The sequence below is a fragment of the Oncorhynchus masou genome, unplaced genomic scaffold (assembly GCF_036934945.1).
Source record: "Oncorhynchus masou masou isolate Uvic2021 unplaced genomic scaffold, UVic_Omas_1.1 unplaced_scaffold_1034, whole genome shotgun sequence".
Lineage (NCBI taxonomy): Eukaryota > Metazoa > Chordata > Actinopteri > Salmoniformes > Salmonidae > Oncorhynchus > Oncorhynchus masou.
Genome location: NW_027000037.1, coordinates 22501 through 48450, shown reverse-complemented (window position 1 = coordinate 48450; position 25950 = coordinate 22501). Strand labels below are relative to the sequence as shown.

The window sequence follows — 25950 nt, the reverse complement described above, 5'->3', positions numbered from 1 at the left end:
ACGCTAAAGGTGATGCATCCTAAAAATAAAAAAAGTCTATAACCTTCAATTTAAATGATCATAATCTATGTTTACTTGTCATTGTTATTCACCGGAAGTAAATGTTGCAAATTAGGAAAATTCATGAATCACACAATGGATAATTTTGCTTATTTTTCATGTTCAGAAAAGCTTCAGTTCGTTCACCAAAACCATCAAAGTTGTCACAAATAGGGTAGGCAGAATAGAGAATGCGAAAATTAACTTTAGTAATAATACTTACAGGTCGCAACGTGCAGACTAGAGTGAAAACCAAGACACCTTTGGAAACATCCATAACGCTGGTCGATAAAGAAACGATTTGTCTTCTTTTTTTTAATATCCAAGATAGATAATAAAACTGTACAAGCTGTTGAACACGAACATTCACTATAATTTCGAATAAAGAAACTCTGTGATAAGTTATTGTAGCCACCTCGGATCGTTAGTATGAGCGTGCGTATTGCGCTGTGATCAAATCTTCAACTCTCACCGTGGACACACTTTTGAACCACTTCTCCACTGAGGAGCAAGGACAGCGAAGTCAGAAGGGAACCGCACCCTGTCGGTGCGCCTCGGAACTTCCCTCGTTTATAAATTATGTTCTGGGTTCTTCCACCTGGAGGAGGAAGGCAACAATTTCCCTGTCATCTATATTCATCATAAAATACATCGTTGAAAAACTGAGAACTGAGAACAACTCAAATTAAAGTTGCATACGTCATAAAGCGGTTGTAGCTCAATTGTGATTTGACAAGACTACAATTATGCCGAATCAGATATGACATTGTGTTGCCATGTGATATTATGCTGTCATAATCAAATATTGGAATAAATCAAATATCCCCCCATTGCCCCACAACAAGAGAAAACCAACTTGTTAACTTCTGTAAAAATCACGTTAATCTCGTTGATCATACCTTTCCCGCCTACTGTGTGCACAATTAGCCTGTGGAATGAGGATAAACCCATGGGTAACCAGAGGCTCAATGCTTTCTTTGATTGGGCACTACTGCCTTCATCATAAACAGTTGTGTAAAGTACTTAAGTAAAACTACTTTAACTACTACTTAAGTGGGTATCTGTACTTTACTATTTTGCTCTTACTTTTACTTCACTACATTCTTAAAGAAAAATAATGTACTTTTTACTCCATCCATTTACCTGACACCCAAAAGTACTCGTTACATTTTGACAGGAAAATGGTTCAATTCACACACTTATCAAGAGAACATCCCTGGTCATCTCTACTGCCTCTGATCTGGCAGACTCATCAAACACAAATGCTTCGTTTGTAAAGTATGTCTGAGGGTTGGAGTGTGCCTGGCTAGCCGCCTGGCTATCCATCAATACAAATACAAATAAAATGGTGCCATCTGGTTTGTTTAAAATAAGTTATTTTAAATTATTTATACTTTTACATTTGATACTTAAGTACATTTAAAACCAAATACTTTTAGAGTTTTACTCATGTAGTATTTTACTGGGTGACTTTCACTTTTACTTGAATCATTTTCTATTAAGGTGTCTTTACTTTTACTCAACTATGGCAATTGGATACTTTTCCACCACTGCTCATAAACACTGCTTTAAATTATTTTCCTTATCAGTGAAAGGTCAACATTTCCGGGTAATGAACTATCATTTCAATTTACAGGTGCAGCTTTCTTTCCCACTCCAGTCAGCTATGTTACAAAATGTTGGAAGTCTCGTGACACTGTGTTATGTTGTGTCTGCTGTGTTCTAAGTTCTCCAACCACTGGCGTAACTTAATATGAATGTGGGATGTAAATGCCCTAGACTGAGACACACACACACACACAGACACACACACAGACACACACACACCTGGGCGAGTTGATAAAATCTTAAACACAGCCATATAATCCAACAGGGTCTCAGAGCATTTCATGTTATTCTGTACGTAAATCAGAGATACTAAATTTAGTTATATATTTTTTTCATTTTGTATGGTATGTATTAATTTGTGGGTGTCCATCACCCAATTCTCATGATATGCTACAAATTTCAAATTTTATTAAATGTAAAAAATTTGCAAAATGTACAGTACGTTACAAATTCGCAAAATGTACAATATGTTATGAATTTGCAAAATGTGTGATATGTTACAAATTCTAGCTAGGTGGCTAATATTAGCTAGGCTAGGGGTAAGGTGTTAGGGGTTAAGTTTAGGAGTTATGTTAAACGGTTAAGGTTAGGGTTAGGAGTTAGGGTTAAGGTTAAGGTTAGGGTTTGGGGAAGTAGTTGGTAATTAGCTAAAATGCTAAAGTTGTCATTGACGAGATTCAAACTCGCAACATTTGGGATGCTAGTCGTTTGCGTTATGCGCCCACCTATCAATCCCTACAAACCACCCTACTTTTGTTTTTGCCTTTAAGTAACCATTTGTCTTATGTAACTATACCAAATGTAACATAATCATAATTTGAGTGTTTTGAATTTGAGTGTTTTGAATTGACATGTACTATGCTACGTCTAGTCAATGAGACCAGGCTGTATTATTCTGCAGCGAAAAGTAGCAGGCTAGGACTCCTCCTCCAACTTTTCCTAAACAACTCTCCCTCTAGGACAAAACAATCATCTTATCAGCTGGCAGGACAGGACCGGAAAGGACAGGAGCGGACCAGTCAGGACAGGAGGAGCTCAAACTAGGCAGATGGACCCCCAGATGAGTGTGCATGCACCAGTTTTCCTGTGTGTGTGTGTGTGTGTGTGCATTCGTGTGTCCAGATGCACAGTGAAGAAAATCTCCATAAATCAGTCTAGAGTCCGTGTGTGAGAGAGAGAGAGAGAGAGAGAGAGAGAACTGTTCCACCCCTGTCTCTTATCTCCTGAATGATCTGCTGAACTGTGGTCTATGAGTTCATCTTATCTGTTACAAGAGGAACGTTATTCTCAGCCTCTGCTCTGGTGGCCATAAATAATACACAGTACATACATTATGTCTGATTGTTTGAACCTCAATAAAATCCCTGACCCTTTTACCACTGAAGTACAGTGGAAGAATGGGTTTACCATCTATCTACTACTATGTCTAAAACCCTGGGAGACGACATGAATGGGCAGACTCAGTAGGCTACTCAACTGAATGGCCATCTTCAATCTTCAATAAGGGCTTTCACGTCTGACTGTTGCAATCTGCATTCTGCATCGCCGGGGGTCGGGGAGGTCATTGCTTTTAACAGTGTGAAAGGCCCTGCAGTAGGAGTCATGGCGTTTTATATCTGTTTCTGTCAAACCTATAGAAACGTATGCCAGGATTCTCTCTGCGGTGTAGTGATGTAGTACATACAAATCTCTTTGAAAATATAGTGAAAGGATGCAAGAAAAAACAAATCAAGGACACCCATTGTCCATCCGTAAGCCTATATTCCACAGCCAGAAGTATACTTGTTTGACACCTCCAGGGATACATTTGGTGAATAAAACCTTCCCACGGTTTCTAATGGGATTTTATGTTAATTTTCTTTGTAGAGTACAACATTTTGCGCTAAGTTTCATCCGTGCTGGCATTGAATCAGCGTCTGTCTAAGAGGCTTGATACATTTATATGGACTGCAGGTTCTTTGTGCTTTCAGGAGTTGCTTCCATTTCCACTCGACGTGCCTTGTATCGGTTAATGGGGTCTTAGCGCCCTCTAGTGGTTTGCCATGGAAATAAGGGTGATAACAGACTTTTACTTGATTATTGTTTTTACAGTAGTTCTAATTATGCGCAATTACAGTTACAGGTATAGATAGGTACAGTTAAAGTCGGAAGTTTACAAACACTTAGGTTGGAGTCATTAAAACTTGTTTTTCAACCACTCCACAAATGTCTTATTAACAAACTATAGTTTTGGCAAGTCGGTTAGGACATCTACTTCGTGCATGACACAAGTATTTTTTCCAACAATTGTTTCCAGACAGATTATTTCACTTCTAATTCACTTTATTACAATTCCAGTGGGTCAGAAGTTTACATACACTAAGTTGACACTAAGTTTAAACAGCTTGGAAAATTCCAGAACATGATGTCATGGCTTCAGAAGCTTCTGATAGGCTAACCTGACATCATTTGAGTCAATTGGAGGTGTACCTGTGGATGTATTTCAATGCCTACCTTCAAACTCAGTGCCTCTTTTCTTGACAGTATGGGGAAATCTAAATAAATCAGCCAAGACCTCAGAAAAACTATTGTAGACCTCCACAAGTCTGATTCATCCTTGGGAGAAATTTACAAACGCCTGAAGGTACCACGTTCATCTGTACAAACAGTGCAAATCAATCCCAGGACAACAGAAAAGGACCTTGTGAAGATGCTGGAGGAAACAGAAACAAAGGTATCTATATCCACAGTAAAACGAGTCTTATATGCTGCATGCTGGACCCTATTCCAACTAAACTACTGAAAGAGCTGCTTCCTGTGCTTGGCCCTCCTATGTTGAACATAATAAACGGCTCTCTATCCACCGGATGTGTACCAAACTCACTAAAGGTGGCAGTAATAAAGCCTCTCTTGAAAAAGCCAAACGTTGACGCAGAAAATATAAAAAACTATCGGCCTATATCGAATCTTCCATTCACAGTCAAAAATCTTAGAAAAAGCTGTTGCGCAGCAACTCACTGCCTTCCTGAAGACAAACAATGTATACGAAATGCTTCAGTCTGGTTTTAGACCCCATCAATAGCACTGAGGCTGCACTTGTGAAGGTGTTAAATGACCTTTTAATGGTGTCAGATGGAGGCTCTGCATCTGTCCTCGTGCTCCTAGACCTTAGTGCTGCTTTTGATACCATCGATCACCACATTCTTTTGGAGAGATTGGAAACCCAAATTGGTCTACACGGACAAGTTCTGGCCTGGTTTAGATCTTATCTGTCAGAAAGATATCAGTTTGTCTCTGTAGATGGTTTGTCTTCTGACAAATCAACTGTAAATTTCGATGTTCCTCAAGGCTCCGTTTTAGGACCCCTATTGTTTTCACTATATATTTTATCTCTAATGTGAACTTTCTACACGGACAAGATCTGGCCTGGTTTAGATCTTATCTGTCTGAATTACATCAGTTTGTCTCTGTAGATGGTTTGTCCTCCGACAAATCAACTGTAAATTTCGGTGTTCCTCAAGGTTCCGTTTTAGGACTACTATATATTTTACCTCTTGGGGATGTCATTCGAAAACATTATGTTAACTTTCACTGCTATGCGGATGACACACAGCTGTACATTTCAATGAAACATGGTGAAGCCCCAAAATTCCCTCGCTAGAAGCCTGTGTTTCAGACAAAAGGTGGCTGCAAACTTTCTACTTTTAAACTCGGACAAAACAGAGATGCTTGTTTTTGGTTCCCAAGAAACAAAGAGATCTTCTGTTGAATCTGACAATTAATCTTGATGGTTGTACAGTTGTCTCAAATAAAACTGTGAAGGACCTCGGCTAGATCTACTGCCTCTTTTATTTTACGACTCTCTCTACTCTCTCTATTATATAATGACAGACCAGCTAGAACTAATGTCTCTTTTATTTTACGACAGACCAGCTAGATTTACTGTCTCTATTATATTATGACAGACCAGCTAGATCTACTGTCTCAATTACTTTATGATCGACCATCTACATCTACTGTCTTTACCATATGATGACAGACCAGCTAGATTATGACAGACCAGGTCACTTGAGTGGGTTGAGTCACTGATGTGATCTTCCTGTCTGGGTTGGCGCCCCCCCCTTGGGTTGTGCCGTGGCGGAGATCTTTGTGGGGTATACTCGGCCTTGTCTCAGGATGGTAAGATGGGGGTTGAAGATATCCCTCTAGTGGTGTGGGGGCTGTGCTTTGGCAAAGTGGGGGCTGTGCTTTGGCAAAGTGGGTCCTCAGAGGACCTGAGCCCTAGAACCATGCCTCAGGACTACCTGGCATGATGAATCCTTGCTGTCCTCAGTCCACCTGGCCGTGCTGCTGCTCCAATTTCAACTGTTCTGCCTGCGGCTATGGAACCCTGACCTGTTCACCGGATGTGCTACCTGTCCCAGACCTGCTGTTTTCAACTCTCTAGAGCCAGCAGGAGCGGTAGAGATACTCTTAATGATCGGCTATGAAAAGCCAACTGACATTTACTCCTGAGGTGCTGACTTGTTGCACCCTCAACAACTACTGTGATTATTATTATTTGACCATGCTGGTCATTTATGAACATTTGAACATCTTGGCCATGTTCTGTTATAATCTCCACCCGGCACAGCCAGAAGAGGACTGGCCACCCCTCAGAGCCTAGTTCCTCTCTAGGTTTCTTCCTAGGTTTTGGCCTTTCTAGGGAGTTTTTCCTAGCCACCGTGCTTCTACACCTGCATTGCTTGCTGTTTGGGGTTTTAGGCTGGGTTTCTGTACAGCACTTTGAGATATCAGCTGATGTAAGAAGGGCTATATAAATACATTTGATATCGACATGGTCACAAATGGGTCTTCCAAATGGACAATGATCCCAAGCATACTTCCAATGTTGTGGCAAAATGGTTTAAGGACAACAAAGTCAAGGTATTGGAGTGGACATCACAAAGCCCTGACCTCAATCCCATAGAAAATTTGTGGGCAGAACTGAAAAAGCATGTGTGAGCAAGGATGCCTACAAACCTGACTCAGTTACACCAGCTCTGTCAGGAGGAATGGGCCAAAATTCACTCAACGTATTGTGGGAAGCTTGTGGAATGTTCCCCGAAACATTTAACCCAAGTTAAACAATTTAAAGGCAATGCTATCAAATTCTAATTGAGTGTATGTAAACTTCTGACCCACTGGGAATGTGATGAAAGAAATAAAAGCTGAAATAAATCATTCTCTCTACTATTATTCTGACATTTAACATTCTTAAAATAAAGTGGGGATCCTAACTGACCTAAGACAGGGAATCTTTACTCAGATTAAATGTTAGAAATTGTGAAAAACGTAGTTTAAATGTATTTGCCCGAGGTGTGTATGTAAACTTCCGACTTCAACTGTACATGGCTTTAGGAGTGAAAATAAATGATAAGACTTTTCATTCATTCATAATCTTTATTTGTGCTTCATATAAAGAAGTTAAACAACAAAAGAAGAACAGCATGTTACAAATCAAAAAGTAATATACAAATCGTATACTAACTGTCAAAACAATTACCATTAGCTCAGTTCAAATAAACTAATTGTTCATTTTGATACAGTCGAATAAAGACAACTTTCATAGCAACCTATTTGAAGAGGCTCCTTGCCATGAGAAGAGTAGCAATGGTGGCCGACCATCCTGCTGAAGAGTTACTGGGGTGTAGAGGCTTTTACTCTAGGTTTCAGAACATCTCCAGTGTTCTAACACATGGCATTCTAGGTTTCTGAACATCTCCAGTGTTCTAACACATGGCATTCTAGGTTTCAGAACATCTCCAGTGTTCTAACACATGGCATTCTAGGTTTCAGAACATCTCCAGTGTTCTAACACATGGCATTCTAGGTTTCAGAACATCTCCAGTGTTCTAACACATGGCATTCTAGGTTTCAGAACATCTCCAGTGTTCTTTAAAAAAAATGTTTTTATAGAGCTGATCACATCTTGGTGAGACGAAGTGTATTGAGCTTTACAGCGAGAATCGTGGCACCTGCAGCATAGCTGATCTCTCTCAAAATCCCATTCCAGCAGTCCTCCTCAAATCTGTGGGGAAAGGAGAAAGTGCATTGTTCATTGTCTGTGGATTTTCTACACGGATCCAGCAGCACCATTTTTAGATGAATCACTTTTAATTGAGTACATTCTCAGTGGCTATAACTAGTTGTAATGACGCACGTTCAGCCAATGTTGCCCTTAATGGTAATTGTTTATTATTACAACAGTCTATAACTGCCCTCCAGGTGTTGTTCATCTGTGGTTATCTACAGCAGGGGTTTCAAACAAGCCATTCTATGTATTTGAACCATTGCATAGCTAGCACACCTGATTCAACCTGTCAACCAATCATCAAGTGAATCAGGTAAGTGAATCAGGTAAGTGAATCAGGTAAGTGAATCAGGTAAGTGAATCAGGTAAGTGAATCAGGTGTGGTCGTTCAGGGCTTATCTCTCGTAAACATCAATGGTACTTTAGCCTCTGACTGAGCATCTGACCAGATTATGCAATATTTTAGTTATGGGTTAACCGAGAATAGTTCAGGGATACAACAATGTTAACTGTCTGGGAGTCCCAGAGGAGAGGTTTAAAAAACAACTGATATTCAGTATTTTTTTATTTTTTATTATTTAACTAGGCAAGTCAGTTAAGAACAAATTCTTATTTTCAATGACGGCCTAGGAACAGTGGGTTAACTGCCTTGTTCAGGGGCAGAACGACAGATTTGTACCTTGTCAGCTCGGGGGTTTGAACTTGCAACCTTCTTAACCACTAGGCTACCTGCCTATGAATGAGCTATGAAGCGTTTATAAGACTTAATAAATGCTCTATAAAGCCTTTCATAAGTTGCTATAGCACTAACATTCAGATGTCGCTCATCTCAGTGGGTTGTGGACACCAACAGTATGCTGTGCTTTAGGAATGCTCTATAAAGCACTATGTAGTGTGTGTGAATGCTTTATAAGATCTTATAGAAATTACCTCCAGATGTCGTTCATCTCAGTGGGTTGTGGACACCAACAGTATGCTGTGCTTTAGGAATGCTCTATAAAGCACTATGTAGTGTGTATGAATGCTTTATAAGATCTTATAGAAATTACCTCCAGATGTCGTTCATCTCAGTGGGCTGTGGCTCGTCGCTGACCTCGCTGGGCATCATGGCGAAACCGCCCACAGCGTACAGACATTCTCCCATGCTGATCATGTTCATGGAGCTACGCTCCTGGGGAAACTCTACAAACTCTGACCACCTGGAACACGGCACACACACATTAAAACACGCATTATAAAAAGATAACAGCACACACACATTAAAACACGCATTATAAAAAGATAACAGCACACACACATTAAAACACGCATTATAAAAAGATAACAGCGTACACACATTAAAACACGCATTATAAAAAGATAACAGCACACACACATTAAAACACGCATTATAAAAAGATAACAGCACACACACATTAAAACACGCATTATAAAAAGATAACAGCGTACACACATTAAAACACGCATTATAAAAAGATAACAGCACACACACATTAAAACACGCATTATAAAAAGATAACAGCACACACATTAAAACACACATTATAATAACATGTACTAAATGTAACCCAGGCAGTTCTGTGAACGACGCTCGTGTAATAAATAACCATGCATGAAACCAAAATACTTCCCACTGGGCAAATTCATTGAAATGACGTGGAAACAACGTTAATTGAACCAGTGTGTGTCCAATGGTTTGTGTTAGCTCCCTGAGGTAATGTCCAGGCTTTGGTTCAGTAGGCTAACATAGTCTTGTAATAAACCGGGTTCAAACCATAGTCTATTACATCACCTAATGAATTAATGACATGAAACAATAAATAAAAAACAATCAAGTACAGTCTTAGGGCTCTATTCAATCAAGTTCAGTCTTAGGGCTCTGTTCAATCAAGTACAGTCTTAGGGCTCTATTCAATCAAGTACAGTCTTAGGGCTCTATTCAATCAAGTACAGTCTTAGGGCTCTATTCAATCAAGTACAGTCTTAGGGCTCTATTCAATCAAGTACAGTCTTGGGGCTCTATTCAATCAAGCGTTGCAGATTCCACATTAGAAACGTAAAAGGGTAATTTCCAATTGAGCCGACATATGCAGCGTTTACCGGGAATGCAGTCTTCTCTAAAGAGGAGACATTGTCGTTCAAATTTCAAATCACGCCTTTTAAAAGCTGAACTTCCGCGATGTGGATTGAAAAGAGCCCTTACTTGTTTGTAGCGATGTCATAGACCTCTACAGTGCTGGTGAGTCCTGTGTCTGTCACGCCCGTGGCCACGTAGATCTGGTTATTGTGGACCGTCACAGCGAACAGAGAACGAGCCAGCTTCATAGGAGCTAGCTCCTTCCACTCAAACTTAGTGGGATTGTAGACAGACACCTTCCGTATGCACTTCCTAGGGGACAAAACACAGTACATAAACTTAATGGGGTTGTGGACACACTCTAAGAATGCACTTCCTAGGGGACAAAACACAGTATATAAACTTAGTGGGATTGTAGACAGACACCTTCCGTATGCACTTCCTAGGGGACAAAACACAGTACTTAAACTTAATGGGGTTGTGGACACACACTCTAAGTATGCACTTCCTAGGGGACAAAACACAGTACTTAAACTTAATGGGGTTGTGGACACACACTCTAAGTATGCACTTCCTAGGGGACAAAACACAGTACATAAACGTAGTGGGGTTGTGGACACACACTCTAAGTATGCACTTCCTAGGGGACAAAACACAGTAATTAAACTTAATGGGGTTGTGGACACACACTCTAAGTATGCACTTCCTAGGGGACAAAACACAGTACATAAACTTAATGGGGTTGTGGACACACACTCTAAGTATACACTTCCTAGGGGACAAAACACAGTACATAAACTTAATGGGGTTGTGGACACACACTCTAAGTATGCACTTCCTAGGGGACAAAACACAGTACATAAACTTAATGGGGTTGTGGACACACGCTCTAAGTATGCACTTCCTAGGGGACAAAACACAGTACATAAACTTAATGGGGTTGTGGACACACACTCTAAGTATGCACTTCCTAGGGGACAAAACACAGTACATAAACTTAATGGGGTTGTGGACACAAACTCTAAGTATGCACTTCCTAGGGGACAAAACACAGTACATAAACTTAATGGGGTTGTGGACACACACTCTAAGTATGCACTTCCTATAGAGAGCAATACGATACAGTACAGTAACATTATACCAGAACTCATATTTTGGAGTTTTAGACAGGAAGTAGGGGTGCTGAGCACCACCTGAAAAAAATCAGAAGTAGAAAAAATTGTAATAAAAAAATATCAAATATCAAATAATATAGATTTTTTTTTGATTAGCCACCGACTGCTTTTAATTTGATATCGGCATTTGAATTTGTCCTTGTTGTTATCTGATAACCAAGGGGTTCATTTAAGTGGGAAGTGGGGAGCCCTCCTTTATCTGATAACCAAGGGGTTCATTTAAGTGGGAAGTGGGGAGCCCTCCTTTTTGATGGCCATTCGAAACCAAAAGTTGTTTTATTGCTATTAAATATAGATTATAATAGCTGTAAGCCTCATTGATATTTTAATTAATTCGCCCAGCAAGCTAGTGCAATGTTGGTTAAATGTAGAGGCCTATTGGTATGAAAATAAACTATGGTCAGGGTGTGACATATTGGTATGAAAATAAATAAACTATGGTCAGAGTATGACATATTGGTATGAAAATAAATAAACTATGGTCAGAGTGTGACATATTGGTATGAAAATAAATAAACTATGGTCAGGGGGTGACATATTGGTATGAAAATAAATAAACTATGGTCAGGGGGTGACATATTGGTATGAAAATAAATAAACTATGGTCAGAGTGTGACATATTGGTATGAAAATAAACTATGGTCAGGGTGTGACATATTGGTATGAAAATAAATAAACTATGGTCAGAGTGTGACATATTGGTATGAAAATAAATAAACTATGGTCAGGGGGTGACATATTGGTATGAGAATAAATAAACTATGGTCAGGGGGTGACATATTGGTATGAAAATAAATAAACTATGGTCAGGGGTGACATATTGGTATGAAAATAAATAAACTATGGTCAGGGGGTGACATATTGGTATGAAAATAAATAAACTATGGTCAGGGGGTGACATATTGGTATGAAAATAAATAAACTATGGTCAGGGGGTGACATATTGGTATGAAAATAAATAAACTATGGTCAGGGGGTGACATATTGGTATGAAAATAAATAAACTATGGTCAGGGGTGACATATTGGTATGAAAATAAATAAACTATGGTCAGGGGGTGACATATTGGTATGAAAATAAATAAACTATGGTCAGAGTGTGACATATTGGTATGAAAATAAACTATGGTCAGGGTGTGACATATTGGTATGAAAATAAATAAACTATGGTCAGAGTGTGACATATTGGTATGAAAATAAATAAACTATGGTCAGGGGGTGACATATTGGTATGAAAATAAATAAACTATGGTCAGGGGGTGACATATTGGTATGAAAATAAATAAACTATGGTCAGGGGTGACATATTGGTATGAAAATAAATAAACTATGGTCAGGGGTGACATATTGGTATGAAAATAAACTATGGTCAGGGTGTGACATATTGGTATGAAAATAAATAAACTATGGTCAGAGTGTGACATATTGGTATGAAAATAAATAAACTATGGTCAGGGGGTGACATATTGGTATGAAAATAAATAAACTATGGTCAGGGGGTGACATATTGGTATGAAAATAAATAAACTATGGTCAGGGGGTGACATATTGGTATGAAAATAAATAAACTATGGTCAGGGGTGACATATTGGTATGAAAATAAATAAACTATGGCCAGGGGGTGACATATTGGTATGAAAATAAATAAACTATGGTCAGGGGGTGACATATTGGTATGAAAATAAATAAACTATGGTCAGGGGTGACATATTGGTATGAAAATAAATAAACTATGGTCAGGGGTGACATATTGGTATGAAAATAAATAAACTATGGTCAGGGGTGACATATTGGTATGAAAATAAATAAACTATGGTCAGGGGGTGACATATTGGTATGAAAATAAATAAACTATGGTCAGGGGGTGACATATTGGTATGAAAATAAATAAACTATGGTCAGGGGGTGACATATTGGTATGAAAATAAATAAACTATGGTCAGGGGTGACATATTGGTATGAAAATAAATAAACTATGGTCAGGGGTGACATATTGGTATGAAAATAAATAAACTATGGTCAGGGGTGACATATTGGTATGAAAATAAATAAACTATGGTCAGGGGGTGACATATTGGTATGAAAATAAATAAACTATGGTCAGGGGGTGACATATTGGTATGAAAATAAATAAACTATGGTCAGGGGGTGACATATTGGTATGAAAATAAATAAACTATGGTCAGGGGTGACATATTGGTATGAAAATAAATAAACTATGGCCAGGGGGTGACATATTGGTATGAAAATAAATAAACTATGGTCAGGGGTGACATATTGGTATGAAAATAAATAAACTATGGTCAGGGGGTGACATATTGGTATGAAAATAAATAAACTATGGTCAGGGGGTGACATATTGGTATGAAAATAAATAAACTATGGTCAGGGGGTGACATATTGGTATGAAAATAAATAAACTATGGTCAGGGGGTGACATATTGGTATGAAAATAAATAAACTATGGTCAGGGGGTGACATATTGGTATGAAAATAAATAAACTATGGTCAGGGGGTGACATATTGGTATGAAAATAAATAAACTATGGTCAGGGGGTGACATATTGGTATGAAAATAAATAAACTATGGTCAGGGGGTGTCATATTGGTATGAAAATAAATAAACTATGGTCAGGGTGTGACATATTGGTATGAAAATAAATAAACTATGGTCAGGGTGTGACATATTGGTATGAAAATAAACAAACTATGGTCAGGGGGTGACATATTGGTATGAAAATAAACACAACTGAACACCTTCAGAACATTTCCCCAAAATACATGTCTTGTTTTTGGCTTCAAAGACAACAAAAAAATTGTAGGCTATGACAGATGTGCATTGTCATGCAGTGACGGAATGATAAAATAGATCATACAAATAATGAATGATTACCTAGTTGGGCTAACTTTTTAAACTTCTCGCTGTAGGCCTGCATCATTATCCTCTGCCAGAATTCCTGATCCCTACCTATAGCCTACCTGCCTCTGGTATAATTTTTATTTTACCTTCATTCAAATAGGCAAGTCAGTTAAGAACACATTCTTATTTTCAATGACGGTGTAGGAACAGTGGGTTAACTGCCTTGGTCAGGGGCAGAACAACAGATTTTTACCTTGTCAGCTTGGGAATTTGATCTTGCAACCTTGCGGTTACTAGTCCAACACTCTAACCACTAGGCTACCTGCCACCTCTACACTCTAACCACTAGGCTACCTGCCACCTCTACACTCTAACCACTAGGCTACCTACCTCCTCTACACTCTAACCACTAGGCTACCCTACCTCCTCTACGCTCTAACCACTAGGCTACCCTACCTCCTCTACACTCTAACCACTAGGCTACCTACCTCCAATACACTCTAACCACTAGGCTACACTGCCACCCCATGCATTTTCACTTTTCACTTTTTCAGTCTTGCTTGTCCATCTTCCTGAATAAAAATGTCATATTCTAACAGATCAATCTTGCTGGCAAAAACATAATTAAATATTGCTAAGTTATTTAGCTATAGTGTGGATTTAGGGCTGTTTTTAAAACGTATAACATGAGCACCCAGATGTTGTAAAAGCAATAATATCAGACAGAGACAAGCTTGCCTGGAGGAAAACATTCCCCGGCCGCCATATTCTCAGAGCCATCTTGTTGATGCAACGCTTCAATATTCGCAGCATGTTTACCTTCCCTGGCGAATAATGCAGACAGGCAAATACAAAAAATGAGCTGGTCGGCACAATAAGATCTTAGACTATTGGCAACATCATCTATCTTAACGCAGCTGCCACTTCCACTTCATCAAAGCCATTAGATCATTTTAGTACTCATTACTGCATTCTCCTCCAGAATGTTGGTTGGCCCTATTTAGTGTCACGTACAATGATTAAGTTTTCATTTATAAAACCCTTTTACAAAAAGTGCCACTGTACCTAACATCCTTATTAAACTTTAGACATACGAGTCACCTCCCCCCCGGTCTCAGAGATGGAAAACTGGAAATTCCATTGGTCTCTCCTGAGTTAGGTAAGTCAGCTTTTAGTTTTCTTACACCTTATTGTGTGAAACAATCTTCCAAATGTTCTGAAATGTGATGTTCTGGTCCCTCTAGGGAAATTCAGAAAGCTGATTGAGGACATTATTAGTGATGAATGTGATGTTCTGGTCCTTCTAGGGAAATTCAGAAAGCTGATTGAGGACATTATTAGTGATGAACGTGATCTTCTGGTCCCTCTAGGGAAATTCAGAAAGCTGATTGAGGACATTATTAGTGATGAATGTATTTGCATTTTGTATTTATATTTTGATGTGTGTATTTTCTGGAATTTTCTGGAATTATCTGTAAAAGAAACCTTGGTCTCGGTATGATTCCGTGATAAAATAAAGGTAACATTTTATTTTTAAATACAAATTATAAGGATCATCTCTGAATGTAGAGCAACAATTTGGGTGGGAAGAGCACGAGACAATGACACTGTCACAGTAGACTGTGTGCACCGGTCTACAAGGGTGACTTCATATAATCTCTAAACTTTTTCGGCGACTGTGTTGACTTCAATTTACAATTGATCCTAGCATTACTAAAGATCTGCATGCAAGCTATGATTATCATATAAGCATTGTAAGCTACTCAACTGTTCCCAAACAATGTCCAACTAACCACATACTGAATAATTCTAGCTGGCTACAAGACAGAGACGCTGTCCATTCAGCCACATGCCACAGAGCTCCCCTACGCCTCCCTGTACTGAGGCGCTGAATGTTGTTGAATCACGGGCATCGCATTAATGTGTAGAATTTCCTTTATCGTATTTCATGATTTTCTTACTTCCTTGGTGGAGTTTGTTTTTATTTGTGTTTTTTTTTTAAATTAAGTCCTTTGATGTATGTCTTTTATTTCAATGCATGTGTAGGATTTATCTGACATAGTTTGCATTCGCAGTCAGCTGGTATTTTAATGCTCTGGTTACTTTCACGTTTATGTTCATATTTGAAGTTGACCTTGATAGCGTGTATTATGCATCTATTTCATGTTGCACTGTATGCGCTGTTCCACAAGTAGACTAAATGAGTCAGTGTAGCCTATGTATGAGGTTGCTTAGTACATGCCATTCCACAGACCTTTAAACTAGGGTGACCAGACATCCCCGTTTTCCCAGGGACAGTCCTTGTTTTTGGTGGCCTGTCCCCGGCTGGAGCTGTCCCCGGAAATGACCCCGTTTTTTAACTGTGCGTTAAAAACAGTGAAATAATATTATACGTGGCAAAGACCGTGCAGCAGAGCCTACCGGTTGACGTCTCAATCGCGTTGTGCTTGTTTCGTCCAGCAGAGGGGGCTGCTCGCTATAGTAGCTTCACTCACTCTTTTTCTACTGACTACTTGCTCGCGATAGTTTTAGTTTTAGAGAACTGCTATGGAAAACTCAGCCAGAAGCTAGCAAGTATCAAAGGAATCCACAACATCACCACAAACATCTTTTTAAGCCAGGTAAGTTACAATCGTTTGAGATAAAAAATATTAAATGGGTTATGCTAGCTAACATTAGCTATGTCGACTAAGTTATCTAGCTAGGTTAACACAACATTCAAACGAGGCTACAAAGAAAACGAATGGGACTGTAGTGACTGTGTTGATTTCAAAATCTGGGGTGTGAACTAGGTTTCTATTCAAGCGTTGATCGACATGGTAATGGCTCTATAGTATTGGAGAAAAGTTGAAAAAACTGACCCTCGACACAAACCTTCAAATATGTATGTTATACACATTATATAAACTCTTTATCGTGTTTTATTTACATTTTTGAGGCGATAAGGTGATAAGTTGGTCAGATCGAGTGAAAAAAAAGCAATTTTCCCACACAACATCTCTCACTGTCACGCATTAGTTTCCCTTCCCCACCCGCTATTTTTAAAAAGACCCGACGGGGCTCATTGTCTGCTTGAATTATGCAGAAACGGGCAGCATTTAGGTCATGTAATTGATTCTGTTGGAAAGGGGAGAAATTGTGCTTTACAATGGTATTGTCATTACAGTTTGTCAGGATTTGGCCAGGGTTGTTCCGGGTTTTGGTCACTAGATGCCCCCATTGTGCTTTTTGACCTTATGTTTTTTCCCTTGTTCCCCATTATTATTTGCACCTGTGCCTCGTTTCCCCTGATTGTATTTAAACCCTTAGTTTCCCTCAGTTCTGTGCTCTGTGTTTGTATGTTAGCACCCAGCCCTAGTGTTCTGTGTTTTCTTGTCGATTCCGGTGGATGCTCTTGTGGAATTCTGTTTTTGTTTTTGAGTATCTCTTGAGGCTTTTTGTGCTATTCCTACCACCTTTTGGATTTGCCATTTTGTATTGAAGGACTTCTCCTTTTTTACTTTATTAAATACACCGTCTTAAGTACTGCTGTGTCTGCCTCATCTTCTGGGTTCTGCTGACTATTCGTGGCTCAGTTGGTTAAGTGACTGTTTCTCACTCCGGAGACCCAGGTTCGTAACCGGGTCCTGACACAGTTGATCTGGAAGTATTACGTTTTGGGGCGCTTGAATAAGGTCAATTGTACGGACCAAGGCGATGTACAGAAGTGAGTGAGTTTACATTAGCTACTGTCATGGTAGCTAGGTTAAAAAACGTTCACGTGTAAACATGCATTGGAAGGGCTAATTTTGAAAATATGATTATATTAAATTAATGCACAATTAATTATGAAAATATGTATTTGTAGATGACAATTTTAATGGTTTGGCATTATAATAACTGGTGTGAAAATATATTTTGACATTTTCATGGATAACATTAGCATAATGTTTTCTGTTAGAGAGTGGAGATGAGGAAGACTGGATAGGAAGAAGAGTGAAGGAGACAGAGGAGGAAAGGTAAAGATATGATTACAGAGCCTGACAATTTATTATTACAATGTTTTTGAGATAAAATACAGAAATGAGGCAAGCAATGGGAATCTGTTATACTTTGGTTATCTAATAGTGTACTATTTATTAATACAGATTGGAGAGGAAGGAGAAGGAAACATTAAGGGAGTAAAAAGAGTGACACAAGGAGGGTGTAGAAGAGTGAGGTGGAAAGGTGAAGAGAAGGAAAGGAAGACGAGTGAAGAAAAGAGGAGGAGAAAGATTGAAGGAGAAGAAAAAGTTGAGAGTAAGAAGAGTGACACAAGGAGAGTGAAGAAGAGCAGACAGAGGAGATCAAATGACTCTTTCCAAGAAACGGAAATGCACTTGATGAAAAACATGAGAGAATTTCCATTTATACGCTCAGGTCAAGACGATAGAATGGTTCACTGCACCCTTTGTCATTCCTCTCTTTCAATTGGCATCCGGAGAAGAACAGCAGTGGTAGAACATCAACAGACGAAAAAGCTTAAAGCCTCTCTGATTGGCTGTGTTGGTTTGCCCTCTGTCACCACATTCTTCAAGAAGGTAGAGCCTTCCCAAGAAGAATATGATTTAGCTGTGCAGGAGGGGTGTCTTTGCCTACCACACTATGTGACACAATCTTAGTTACAGATCTATGGACTGCACAGCACAACTGACACGGAAGCTTTATGAGCCGAAGTTTACATGTGCTAGGACAAAACGTGACGCCATAGTGAGTAACGTGTTAGCAACATGGGCAACTACTTTGGTAACACAGGACCGAGACCAGGTTGAATGTGTCCCTGTCCATTGATGTGTCCAATCATGGACATGTAAAGCTGCTGCCAATACTAGTCAGATAATGTCAGATATATGATGGCAGCACATCTGTGGAAACAAAACTGCTTGATTTTGTTGAATTGAAAGGAGAAACAGCAGAGGAGATTGCAGCTGATTGCAGGTGGTCATCCCAGAATGTAACCTGGAAAACAACAAGTCGTGGCATTCTCTGCCGACAACACAAATACCTTCTTTGGAGGACTGAATAGGCTCGGGAGGGTCAATGTCCATACCAACGTTAAAAATGCTCTGCAGCAGGAGGTGATTAGCTGAGGTTGTCCTGCCCACATCATTCATAACACGGCCAGAACAGCTTTGGATATGATTTCCCTTGCTGTTAAGTACCTGCTCACAAAGATATTTGGATATTTTCACCGTCAAAGTAGAAAGACTGAAGGGCTTTTGTGAGTTTGTTGGCCAGGAGTACCATAACATTTGGGGACACAGAAATGTTTGCTGGCTGTCCCTGCTTCCTGCTCTAGAAAGAGTGCTGAAAAGGTGCCATTTGAAATCTGTTTTTCTTTCTGAAGACAAATGCCCTGTTGTCCTGTGAACAATGTTTGAAGATCCACTGACTGAACTTTGGCCTTTGTCCATGGAAACTTGACCGTATTCAGTGACACGATCAAGACGCTTGGAGGTCAGGACCGCTGTGCTGTGAAGTCCGCTGCAATTCTGAGAAACGTTGAGGCAAAATTGACTGCAAGACATGATGACAACTTCATTCCAGTTTTGGTCAGAGGACTTCTGAGAGAGCTGGAGGACAATGGAGACATGTTTAAAGAGAGCTTTCTCAAAACATCCCAATCATTCTTCACTACGGCTGTGAACTACTTGCAAGCATTGGGGAAAGCACACAGATAATCTAAAAGATTCACATGGTCTCCTTTTAAAAGGCAACCTCAGGGTGAAGAGATCCAGAAGGCAGCAGGCACACTGCAGGGAAAATGCCCCAATGTGACCATCAACAAGGATGCATTGTGTGACGAGGTTACTGGTCTGCAAGAGTTCCTAAAGGGGGAATCGCTTGAAGAATGGAAAACATCTGAGACACAGCTTGGTCAGAGATGGAGCACGGTGGTTACCCACTTCAAAGAGAATGACATCACACACTAACCTGGCTAGATTAGCGTCTGTTGTCTTGTGCTTACCTGGAAGTAATGCACCAGTCGAGAGAGTGTTCTCCCAAATGAATGATATATGGACGGCAGCAAGAAATAGGTTCCCTGTTCCTACCATCAAGGCTATGCTTATTGTGAAGACAAACTTCAACCTCCCCTGCCAGGAGTTCATGGAGAAGCTGGCCAAAGACAGAGCAATCCTGAAGAAGATACATTCTTCTGAGAAATATACAGATTAGGGTGGTATAAGTATATGATGTAGTTACCAATCTCATCAGCATCTTATTTATTTATTATGTTAAGTATTTCACATCTACTATTGTCTGTTTTTTTCTCAATTTTGCTCATGTTCTCTTCTGCTCTTATTCTACCCAGACTAGCAGGACCACTGAATGGCTGTTCAGATCAGTTCTACCCAGACTAGCAGAACCACTGAATGGGTGTTCAGATCAGTTCTACCCAGACTACCAGGACCACTGAATGGCTGTTCAGATCAGTTCTACCCAGACTACCAGGACCACTGAATGGCTCATCAGATCAGTTCTACCCAGACTAGCAGGACCACTGAATGGCTGTTCAGATCAGTTCTACCCAGACTACCAGGACCACTGAATGGCTCTTCAGATCAGTTCTACCCAGACTACCAGGACCACTGAATGGCTCTTCAGATCAGTTCTACCCAGACTAGCAGGACCACTGAATGGCTGTTCAGATCAGTTCTACCCAGACTACCAGGACCACTGAATGGCTCTTCAGATCAGTTCTACCCAGACTACCAGGACCACTGAATGGCTCTTCAGATCAGTTCTACCCAGACTAGCAGGACCACTGAATGGGTGTTCAGATCAGTTCTACCCAGACTAGCAGGACCACTGAATGGCTCTTCAGATCAGTTCTACCCAGACTACCAGGACCACTGAATGGCTCTTCAGATCAGTTCTACCCAGACTAGCAGGACCACTGAATGGCTCTTCAGATCAGTTCTACCCAGACTAGCAGGACCACTGAATGGCTGTTCAGATCAGTTCTACCCAGACTACCAGGACCACTGAATGGCTCTTCAGATCAGTTCTACCCAGACTAGCAGGACCACTGAATGGCTGTTCAGATCAGTTCTACCCAGACTACCAGGACCACTGAATGGCTCTTCAGATCAGTTCTACCCAGACTACCAGGACCACTGAATGGCTCTTCAGATCAGTTCTACCCAGACTAGCAGGACCACTGAATGGGTGTTCAGATCAGTTCTACCCAGACTAGCAGGACCACTGAATGGCTCTTCAGATCAGTTCTACCCAGACTACCAGGACCACTGAATGGCTCTTCAGATCAGTTCTACCCAGACTAGCAGGACCACTGAATGGGTGTTCAGATCAGTTCTACCCAGACTACCAGGACCACTGAATGGCTCTTCAGATCGGACAGTTCTGTCTTGTCTGTAGTGTTTCTTGTAGTATAGTTGTTTTCTCTGTCACAGTGTGCCTGTTAGACTAAATACATGAAACCGGAATTGTCCCCCATTTATATTTCGCAGATAACAACATTGGATATTTTAATGATTATTGATATTATATATAATAGATAATAACATTGGATATTTTAATGATATATTGACCACCGAACTGTAAATGTCCCCGGTTTTCATTTCAGAAATCTGGTCACCTCACTTTAAACCTAAAATAAACCTAATGTTGCGGTGATAATTAAGGTCTTTAAGGTATTTTTTTGTTTGTTTTGTTTGTTGCTATTCTCCAAATAGTATTTGAGAGTTTTTAATTGTACAGAAGTACGCCCCACATTGCCATAGCGCAGCACACCCCCCCAAAACTACTTCCTGCGCCTATGATTGTAGACACACAAGCAGCTTCTACGTGGCCAGTTAGGTAACACTTCATATCCAGGTACCTCTTACGAATCAGAACCCTCGGGGCATCCGACATTCGGTCGCGTCTGCTATGAAGGTTCTCATGCCGCCCTCTACGGGCGGTGTAACAGTGGTGCTCTAAAGTACCGATTAAACCCAGTCGTTCTGTCTTTATCGCGACTGAATAGTCCAAATTACACTATAGTGTTTGGCATTGCAAAAGTAGTGAAAATGTTTTGGTACAAAAACAACTTTGCCAGCATTATCATGTTGTCAAATTTACTTTAGATAAATGGCAATGTTGTCAAAAATAGCTAACTAGCTAATGTTATACTGCATCCAAAGTCAATCTGGCGACATCAACATGATGTCATTGACATTGTAATTACAAGCCACTGTAATGCATTTGACATGAAATCTCCATCAGCGCTCATTGACGATGCATTGAGTAGAATGCTGAGTTGGGCATGAGTACAAAACAAACGTTCAACACAATATTGTGACAAAACATGCAAACCATGAATAGGGGACAGCATACAATCTTCAAAAGTGTGACTTACTTGCTCTCTGCCTTTCCTCCTATGACGTAGACAAGGCCATTGTGGGAGACAGTTCCATGACCATAGACTGTGTATGGAAGAGGGTCTGACTCGCCCCATTTAAATGACCTGTAGAACATAACACAGAACCAACAATTAAACATTGTTTCATGAATTGTCTCTTGTCTGTTTAATTTTAATTTGACCTTTATTTAAACTAGGCAAGTCAGTTAAGAACAAATTCTTATTTTCAATGACGGCCTAGGAACAGTGGGGTAACTGCCTTGTTAAGGGGCAGAACGACAGATTTGTCAGCTCGGGGGGTTTGAACTTGCAACCTTCCGGTGACTAGTCCAACGCTCTAACCACTGACAGAAAGCTAAAGAGAGAGACAGGCAGAGACAGAAAAAAGGGGTGGAGTCCCTGTACTGTACTCACTGTCTGTCATAGATCATGACAGAGTCTAGAACGTGTTCTCCCTCTTTCATTTCCTTGCCGCCCACAACAAAGATGGAGTTTTCTGCTTCAGTCAGCCCAAACAGGCAGCGAGGTCCTGGCAGTGAGGGCATCCCCAGCCACTCTCCGCTCACAGGGTCAAACTGGAGGAGAGAGAAAGATAACCGAATGGTTAATTGGTACTATCAATGTGGGTCGAACTGGAGGAGGGAGGAAGATACCAGAATGGTTTATCAACGGCATAATAGTTCATATCATTCTGCTTGTAGTAAGTCAAAGTGTCTCTCTGGCACAGGGAGTTTGGTGACAGTGAATGTTATGAACATCTGTTATAACATCCAAAATGTCAGCAAAGCACATAAAGAAGATGGCCAACAGTCTGTCTGAATGTTAATCACCACCAGGCCATGCAGAGAGACATACCTGAATAATATTTAATAATAGCAGAGACATACCTGACTAATGTTTAATAATAGCAGAGAGACATACCTGACTAATGTTTAATAATAGCAGAGAGACATACCTGACTAATGTTTAATAATAGCAGAGAGACATACCTGACTAATGTTTAATAATAGCAGAGAGACATACCTGACTAATGTTTAATAATAGCAGAGAGACATACCTGACTAATGTTTAATAATAGCAGAGAGACATACCTGACTAATGTTTAATAATAGCAGAGAGACATACCTGACTAATGTTTAATAATAGCAGAGAGACATACCTGACTAATGTTTAATAATAGCAGAGAGACATACCTGACTAATGTTTAATAATAGCAGGGAGACATACCTGACTAATGTTTAATAATAGCAGAGAGACATACCTGACTAATGTTTAATAATAGCAGAGAGACATACCTGACTAATGTTTAATAATAGCAGAGAGACATACCTGACTAATGTTTAATAATAGCAGAGACATACTTGACTAATGTTTAATAATAGCAGAGAGACATACCTGACTAATGTTTAATAATAGCAGAGAGACATACCTGAATAATGTTTAATAATAGCAGAGAGACATACCTGAATAATGTTTAATAATAGCAGAGAGACATACCTGACTAATGTTTAATAATAGCAGAGAGACATACCTGACTAATGTTTAATAATAGCAGAGAGACATACCTGACTAATGTTTAATAATAGCAGAGAGACATACCTGACTAATGTTTAATAATAGCAGAGAGACATACCTGACTAATGTTTAATAATAGCAGAGAGACATACCTGTAAGAAGTAGGAACTGAGTGGTTCTTCCTTGTTGTCCTCGTTGAGGAGGAATCCTCCAGCCACAAACACCTGGTTCTCCTTGGTTACCAGACTGCAGTGGTTCTTTGGGATCTCTGTCGACTCAGACGCCACAAAACACTCGTTCCCCACCGGGTCATAGGCTACGCTCCCAGTGTCGCTGATCATAAGGATCAGGTCCGTCTCAAACATCCCAAACCGAGGGTTATTGTTCAGAATCCCCGGAAGCAAACCTTGCTCATCATCAGAGTCTTCTTCATCTTCCTTGTCACCTGCCATCTTGGACTTCCTGTTCCTTGATCTCTGGACCTCTGGGAGTCTTCCTTTGTGGGCGTCTTTGATCAGCTGCAGCTCTTTCTTGACCTCCGTGTTGGCCTGAATCCACTTGTGATTTTCAACCTTCTCCGTGAAGTAATCCACTGGGATCAGGCGGAAACGGACGCAATGCAGGAGATCTGGCAGCTCCTTCACCCTCTCCGTTCTGTCGTAGCCCACCCAGTCCATCAGAGACTCAAACACCACCTAAATGTCCAGGTTAAGAGGACCAGAACGGGAAAAGATTAGTGCGTACGTCCCAAATCATTCCATCAATCCATCCATCCATCCATCCATCAACCACCCACCTCCTCTCGGTCCACGTTGAGTGCGTCGGAGGTGATGATGGCTGCCAGCTCGCTGGGGCCCAGCTGGTGAATAAATTAATATACTTTATTGTCAATTGTCACAGAGACAAATTTTTCCGTTAAACTTTTTGCTGCAGTGGGTCAAATCAGGGTCACACAGTGTTTCTTGGAAGTCTTAAACAAATCTACTTTGGAACAAAAGTATACACCTCACACACATGGTTATGGGTTTTAAAAAAAGACACCTGGACCATGTCAAATTTAGAGTTGAAACGTATTAAATGTTGAGTTTGCATCCCAATATTACACTTCATATACATCACAGAAGACTGAAATATAAGAACCGTTTGACATAGAAACACCGGATGTTTTTTGCTGGGGAAAAAAAAGTAAATTAATTCTGAACAATATGAATAACATTCCACCCATGAGGCCACTAGTCATTTTACTGCAGTAAGGATCTATCACAATACCCCAAATATACCCCCCCCACACACACACACACACACACACTAGGTTACCTGGTGAAAATCCTGGTCCCTGACGATGAGCTGGTAACGCTCACAGATGAACTCTCTAGCTGTGAAAGCCAGGCGGGGACAGTCCAACAGAAGCCCCAGCCTGAAGATCGCCAAGCAGTTCCCCAGCACCAGCTTCTCCTACAGGGAAATATACTAATATCACCTACATTTCCTTATCTTGTTGAAACTCGTCCCCAGCCGGCTCTCTCTTAGACGAGGTCTATTCAAGGTCTATTCCCCATGACCAGCTTCTCCCGATGATGATGATGATGACAGAGAGACAGAGACAGAAACTAGCTGTAGGTATGAGACGCAGACAGAGAAGACGGAAAGAGAGAGAGAGAACAAGAGAGAGAACAAGAGAGAGGCCGAGCAAGAGAGAGAGAGACAGAGAGACAAAGAGAAAGAGACAGGCAGAGAGAGAAAGAGGCAGACAGAGAGTGAGAGACAGAGAGAAAGAAAGAGACAGAGAGAGAGAGATAGAGAAAGAGACAGACAGAGAGAGAGAGACAGATAGACAGAGACAGATGCTACCTGTAGGTAGGAGACACAGACAGAGAAGATGGACGGGATCTGGTACATGTTGGCCACCATGAAGATATCCTGGACGTTCTGCTCTGTCAGGTTGATGTCCGAGGTATAGATGTAACGCAGTATCATCGCCATGACGCCAGGCTCCACGTCTTTCAGAACGATTTCCTTCTTCCCTCCTTCCTCCAGGTTGGACAGGAACATAGCCTTTGAAGAAGAAGAAGAATCAACCAGTCAAAAAATCATGATTGATGCTAATATATCATATGTGCTCTTTAGTGGAAGCTTTTCCCCAAGGCTGTGAGTACATGTGTGACCTGGTGTGGTGTTTTTTCAAACTCCGGCCTGTGGACCTGTACCGACCTGTGTGTTGTTGTTGACCAGTCCCACAGAG

General features: G+C 40.4%; 1 protein-coding gene and 1 long non-coding RNA gene across 2 annotated transcripts in view; both read right to left on the bottom strand.

Moving 5' to 3' along the window:
* LOC135528786 (uncharacterized) overlaps positions 1 to 509 on the bottom strand; it is a 44931-nt gene extending 44422 nt beyond the window's left edge. Inside the window, exon 1 of the long non-coding RNA XR_010453582.1 lies at positions 263 to 509. This is a non-coding gene — a long non-coding RNA (uncharacterized LOC135528786). The remainder of the gene's footprint in view (positions 1 to 262) is intronic.
* A 6557-nt stretch (positions 510 to 7066) lies between these two features.
* LOC135528788 (kelch-like protein 40a) overlaps positions 7067 to 25950 on the bottom strand; it is a 19432-nt gene continuing 548 nt past the window's right edge. Inside the window, exons 2-10 of the mRNA XM_064957846.1 lie at positions 25560 to 25763; positions 25026 to 25163; positions 24505 to 24567; positions 23861 to 24403; positions 22608 to 22768; positions 22191 to 22298; positions 9903 to 10088; positions 8749 to 8898; positions 7067 to 7696 (exon numbers count right to left, since the gene is read on the bottom strand). Coding sequence (XP_064813918.1) covers positions 7591 to 7696; positions 8749 to 8898; positions 9903 to 10088; positions 22191 to 22298; positions 22608 to 22768; positions 23861 to 24403; positions 24505 to 24567; positions 25026 to 25163; positions 25560 to 25763 — 1659 coding nt within the window. The 3' untranslated portion in view covers positions 7067 to 7590. The remainder of the gene's footprint in view (positions 7697 to 8748; positions 8899 to 9902; positions 10089 to 22190; positions 22299 to 22607; positions 22769 to 23860; positions 24404 to 24504; positions 24568 to 25025; positions 25164 to 25559; positions 25764 to 25950) is intronic.